This window comes from Microtus ochrogaster, chromosome 2 (genome assembly GCF_000317375.1).
Source record: "Microtus ochrogaster isolate Prairie Vole_2 chromosome 2, MicOch1.0, whole genome shotgun sequence".
NCBI lineage: Eukaryota > Metazoa > Chordata > Mammalia > Rodentia > Cricetidae > Microtus > Microtus ochrogaster.
The window spans coordinates 7,303,863-7,309,986 of record NC_022010.1 but is presented as its reverse complement, the minus strand read 5'-3'; the positions used below and the strand labels follow the sequence as shown (position 1 = coordinate 7,309,986).

The following is a 6,124-nucleotide window of genomic DNA, read 5'->3' as shown; positions in this document are numbered from 1 at the left end:
GATTACAGGTGTGCACCGCCACGCAGGGATTACAGGTGTGCACCGCCATGCAGGGATTACAGGTGTGCGCCGCCACGCAGGGATTACAGGTGTGCGCTGCCACGCAGGGATTACAGGTGTGCGCCGCCATGCAGGGATTACAGGTGTGTGCTGCCACGCAGGGATTACAGGTGTGTACTACCACGAAGGGATTAAGGTGTATACTGACATGCTGGGATTATGGGTGTGCACTGCCACACTGGGATTATGGGTGCATACCACCATGTTGGAATTTTAGCAGCGCTGGTAACAAAACCCAGGACTTTCTGGATGCTAGACCAGCCCTCTACCTCCTGAGCTACAGCCCCAGCCTACAGTTTCTTTTGTCTCTGGCATTTAGTTATCCTCAAACCATGTCCTGTGCCAGCTCTGATCATCCAAGTCCAAGTGCTAGAAACCACAGGAGTTGCAGATGTTGGAGTTTATCACCTGCAGTCACACATGCAAATGCACTCTGAGGTTTATAATAATATGGTGAATATCACGCTTGCTTCCTACAGTGGCTCACAGAGAAGAGGAGGCAAGGGAGTGTGCAGTGTAACTTAGTGGTGGACTAGTGTACAACCTGCACCCAAGCTGTGGCCCCTCCCTGCAATGCTGGAGACTGGAAGGCTACAGCCCCTAGGCTGTGGCTCTTTATAAATAAACCTTTACTAGGGCGTGCAAGCTCTCTCTTTCTCATACACACGCACACATGCACGCACATGTACACACGTCATTTCTGCCTGGGTCTGCAGAGGTGAGCTGGCTACTGGGACGGACACCTCATGGTCCACGCAGCTTCTCACATTTATGACTTGTCCCTTTACAGAAAAATTTACAAGGCCAGCTCTTGTCCTAAGCAGCAGCTAATGTGAATGGCTCCCTTCAGTGAGCCTCTGGTTCGCCCAGGTAAAGGAGGGATTCGCCTTACTTGTGGCCCAAGGCCAGGCGGGGTGGACAGCTGTGGCAGCCATACTCAGAGTCCCCTCCTCCCCGTTCCAAGAGAGAGGACACTGCTCTGCCTTAGCCCACTTTCCTTCCCCCATGCCTACCGACTCACACATGTTCACTAGCCCTTGCTGCAGAGCCAGGCTGTGCCGCAGGTGCTGTGTGTGACAAGAGCTAACGGGACAAGAGCCGGGCTCGGCTGTGGCTGGGTAGCTAGAGTGATTATGGGGCGGCCTGAAGCCCTGGTTCCATCTCCAGTCCTGAATGAACAGGCTGTGGCCATGAATGTCTGTAAACCCCAGTGCGTGGGACCTGGGGAGGCAGGAGGATTCAAAGTCAACCCTGGTCACATAGTGAGGTTGAGGCTAGCCTGGGCTGCAAGAGACCCTGCCTCAAAACAAAACAAATAAAAACCAGGACAGGCTTCCTACCTGGTACTTTCCCCACTGCCTTTCTTTCTCCTTGACTCTCTCCTTTGGAGCATCGTCCCCCACTTACACTCCTCATGCTTGGTTTCTGATCATCATTGTGAGATCCCCATGTGACCTCACCTCCCAGCAAGCCGCCGCCTTTCTTGCAATTCCTTGCTCTAGCCCACCCATTGTCCCCGACTTCTATGTTTTTCTCCCCGCTCTGCCTTCCCAGCTCGACCCTGACAAGCAGGACCTCAGGAAATGTGGGTGTTCCAGAGCCTTGGTCCACGCCCCCTCTAACTGCTCCTCCCAAGGGCTCCTGTCTACTCCAAGTCTCTCTTGGGCACATGCTGGCACACCAGACTTCCCTGGGGAGGTAAGTTCTCCAGTTTTCTCTGTTTATCTGCTGGACAGATTGGCCTGGGCGGTTTCCCAGAGCCTGAGTTTCATGTGACCACTACAAACTCTCCCTTCCTGCTGCCCTTCCTCAACCTGCCCTACTGTTTTTTTTTTTTTTTTTAACAAACTGCCACTGTCACCTACCATTAAGCTCAACCCAGAGACTTAAATCCTTTTTAAATCCTTACTCAGCATCTTGGCCCTGCCACCAAGTACACTCCCTGAACCTCTAACCTGCCTCTCAAACATGGCCCCCTCTCCCCTCACCCCAGTATTACATCTCCAGTGTAGCCATCATCCCCTGTGGCCAAGCAAGAGCAAAAGCACCACAGTGGTCTCCCATCGCTCTTGCCATCTCTCAGGGCTTTCTCCACGTGTCTCTGAGGGATGGCTCCCAAACAGCAGTAAAAGGCCACCAGATCCCCTGCGCTTTAGTGACACTGTGCTGAGGTCTGTAGGCCCGACTATGACCTGGCCCCTGTGCAACCCTCCTGTCTTATTCCCAGGCACGATCCCCAGCTCTCCACACTCCAGCAGAACTGAGGTCTCTGAATTCTTCAGATGGGCTATGGTTCTCCCACTCCTGCCGCCTCCAGACCAGGCTAGCCCTTCTGGTTCCACCGCTGTCTCCTTGCTTCTCTGCCCGACTCCATGTCTGGCAGCCCCCTTTTGATTCTGCTTCGTCCGCTGCCCCTGGAGAACTGGTCAGGGAAAGAGGGTCATCCCCTCCAGGGATGCCTGGAGCATGCTGCGGACGTCACAATCACTTGTCGGACGGATGGACGGACGAGTGAATGAGGTGTGAAGAGCGTGGCAGCACCAGCTAAGAACCTGCCCGAGCCTCTTCCTACTGCTGGGAGCTTCATTGTCCCCTCGGCTTGCTGCGCGTCTATCTGTCTCTACTGATGAGGATGGGAGAGGATTTCTTTTTATGGGCACTCTTTATTTTTGAGACAGGGTCTCATGTAGCCCAGGCTGGCCTCGAACTTGCTATGTGGTTGAGGATGGCTTTAAACTTCTGATCCTCCTGCTCCATCTCCCAGGTACCAGGATCCTAGGTAGGTGACACCATGCTGGTTTATGCACTGTGGAGGATCAGACCCAGGGCCTCACACGTGCTAGGGAAGCACTCTGCCCACCGAGCTGCAGCCACATCCCTTTGAAGTGGAAGGACACCTCCAAGTTTCACTGTTGTGCCTCATGGCTAAAGCCGCTGTCCAAAGCGGGGAGGTCGCTGAGGTTTGCTGCTCTCGTGGCTCCTGCACATTTGAACCCAATGGTGGGAAGCTTTGCTCTGCCATCTGTGACTTGCTCTCTCCCGGACTCTCCTGATCTTTGGGTTCTCATCCTCTTTGATCTATGTCTACCCTTCACACAGCTTTCAAACACGGATGGCTACCAGATCCTGTCCCCAGCCTGCGTTTCAAACTACCCCGCACATGGCCCTGGTAGATTTACTAACTCCTGACTGTTACAGCTGCCCCCACAAGGCAAAGGCATGGGACCCTTTGTCTTTAATCCTGGCATCCCTTCTGACCTGCAGATTTTAGGGTCTGCATCTCTCCACATGGATACAAGGCTCAGGGCCACCTTACTCAATCACTGTGCCCGGCATCCGAGAGTGCACCTTCTTTCCTCAACTCTCCCGGGCTCCTGGGAACTCCCCTTTGAAACTCAATTCTCTCTGCTGCCCCCCGCAAGTGTTCCCCCAAACCCTGCCCAGCCTTCACCACGTCCATGTGCCTGCCCCCCACAACCCTCTTGTACTGTGTGGACCCCAGGACTCACAGCAACTGCACACTGGTCACCCGAGGCCTCTCGTAGAGTGACAGCTCACCTCCTGCCTTGGGGTTCTGACCCTCACCTCTATCCCCATGTGTGACTCTCCAGCTGTGGCAGGTGGTCAGGCTGGCCATTCGTTCTCAGGCCTGTGGAGCTTCTGAATCTTTGCAGAGTGCAACCTCAGGTAGAACTAATGTTTCTGTTTAGTAAACCAGTGGCCATCAGTGCTGGTCATGGTGGGATGATGTCATTCAATTCCCTGACAGACCCATTTCCTAATCTACCAACATCCTTGGGATCCTGTGATCCAGTGGAGAACCAGGAGAGACTAGCCTGGGATAAGACAGGAGGGGTACATGGGGGCCCCTCCCCTCCCTCTTTCTTTCTTCCTCTTCTCTTCCTCTTTCCTTTTACCCCTTCTTCCCTTCTTTTCAGGGCTGGGGGCCCTGTTGCAAGTGGTCTCCTGATGAACTACATCCCCCACCTTTGTTCTGCCAGACTGGGTCTTGCTAGTAGTCCAGGCTGTCCCACTCCTGCTGCCTTAGTCTTCCGAATGCTGGGATCACAGGTGTGCACCACGGCTCCCAACCCAGTCCTCCTTCTTGAACCCCAGGCTTGCCCTTCAGCTCTGAGCCCCAGGGGCACACTCTCCTTGTCTGGACTTGGCCTATACAGAACCATGTATTTCGACAGCTTCCTTTTTCTTCCCTAGGGATCTCTGGGCCAGCTTCCCTGTTCCTCCTTGTCCTTCCAAGGCCCTGGTTACCCCGATAACTAAGTACTCAGTGTGCTTGGCTATTACCACTCAGTGATCTGACTTCCCAGCCTTCCTGACATAGCATGAGACCCATCTAGCTGGTTCCCCTGTCTCTGGGCTCAGTGCAGCGCTGCCTGCAGAGGCCTGGCCAGAGTTTGTTTAGCAAATATGTCTCTGTGTGTGTGTGTGTCTCCCCTCACTTGACCGTGGGCATGGAGGCAGCAGGGCCATGCCTGACATTAGTTGGGGTGGTGGTCGGTAAACTTCTGGTGAAGAAGCGTATACACGCGCGGCATCCATCCCATCTCGCCCTCCCCATGTGCCCCCCGGCTGGACTGCCACTGCTCCTTCAGCTCCATCTGAGAAGACGCATTCCAGCGAGTATCCGCATGGCCTTGGCTGTACTCGGCGTCGTCTTTTTCCTCCATTCCTCGGGCAGGAAAAGAAGCCACCAATATATCCTAAACCAATATATCCCAGAAGGTACTTGGGAATCAAAGCCGGATCTTGCATTTTCTTGAAATCCCGAAAGCTCTTGACGCTGTGGCAACAACCCTCCCCACTTACCGCCTGCGAGGCCATCATCTCATTAATGCTCTGTTCATACTGCTCTGCCAAGATGGCCAGTTTTCTTGTCTGCTCGTCTTTCAGCGTCTTTAGGATTGTTTTGTGCTCATTCTTTGGAGTGACTTCCAACTGGTGGTTCTTGAGTGCTTTGTACTGCTTGGTCTGTACCTTGCAAGTGTCCTGAAACTGCTTCTTAATCTGCATTTCCATGGCCTGCCCGGGAACATGCAATAGAGAGAAAGAGAAACAGGTCAGTCCACATGCTTGGGCACATGACACAGACCACGCATGGACACCCCATGACAGCTATCAGTCCAGAGACCGACAGGACAACGCATGATGTGGGGGAACACTACCGCCCTCTGGTTTTTTCTTTTCTTTTCTTTCTTTCCTTTATGTTAACAGGACATGGATGGAAGTGATTCTGATTTGAAGAATGGCTTTAGGGAAACAGATTAGAACGGGGAACTAGATTCACAGCAGACTGTGGAGTATGACGAGACTTGTTAGCAGGTTGGCAGTTATTTCCCCAGTCTCTTCCTGGTCTGCAGCGCCTTCTATTGTTTGCTGTGTTTTCCTTCCTCGAGGTGAGCGCGTACACCTCCATGTGTGCACAATATCCCTTCATTTCCAGGTGAGAAAGGGGACGAGGCTCTACAGTCAGCTCCCACTGCCCTGGCTCAGAACATCTTCTGCACACCCGAAGAGCGCCTCATACCCTAACCCATCCCTACCTGACTTCAGCAGAAGCTGAAGGAGAAGAGTGGCCCTGGAGCCCTGACTCCATTAGAGTGTGCTTTCAGGGGTGGATGCCAAATGTGTACTCTGGGGAGCGGGAAGAGGAGCATGAGCAGGCCACTCTGCAGTCACAGGTCACTTGGACTTCTGGTGGCAGGGGTCGTGGGTGTGGCTAGGGTTTGCCTCGAAGGGGCATGTGCCAATGTGACCAAGGGCAGCTTGCATCCTGGCTTTGTAGCCTTTATTTGTGCAGCAACCTTGTTACCATTATGGCTTCCTCAGCGTGTGGGACTAGGACCATGGACAGTTCTCTATCCACTTTCCCTAGGAGCACCTGTGTAACTAGCTGTCCATGGAGGTCAGAGGACAACCATGGGTAGCTACCTCAGATGCCGCCCATATTCTTTTTATCTATCTATCTATCTATCTATCTATCTATCTATCTATCTATCTATCTATCTATCTATCTATCTATCTATCTATCTATCCATCCATCCAT

The 6,124-nt window shown here is 53.2% G+C and overlaps 1 protein-coding gene across 2 annotated transcripts in view; it reads right to left on the bottom strand.

Moving 5' to 3' along the window:
- Window positions 1–6,124, bottom strand: part of Taok3 (TAO kinase 3) — a 191,254-nt gene that overhangs the window by 5,108 nt on the left and 180,022 nt on the right. Inside the window, exon 17 of one of the 2 annotated variants that reach the window (XM_026784039.1) lies at window positions 4,888–5,100. In XM_026784039.1, coding sequence (XP_026639840.1) covers window positions 4,888–5,100 — 213 coding nt within the window. Of the gene's footprint in view, window positions 1–129; window positions 5,101–6,124 lie in introns of those variants that run through there. The other variant, XM_026784036.1, reaches the window with a different exon arrangement.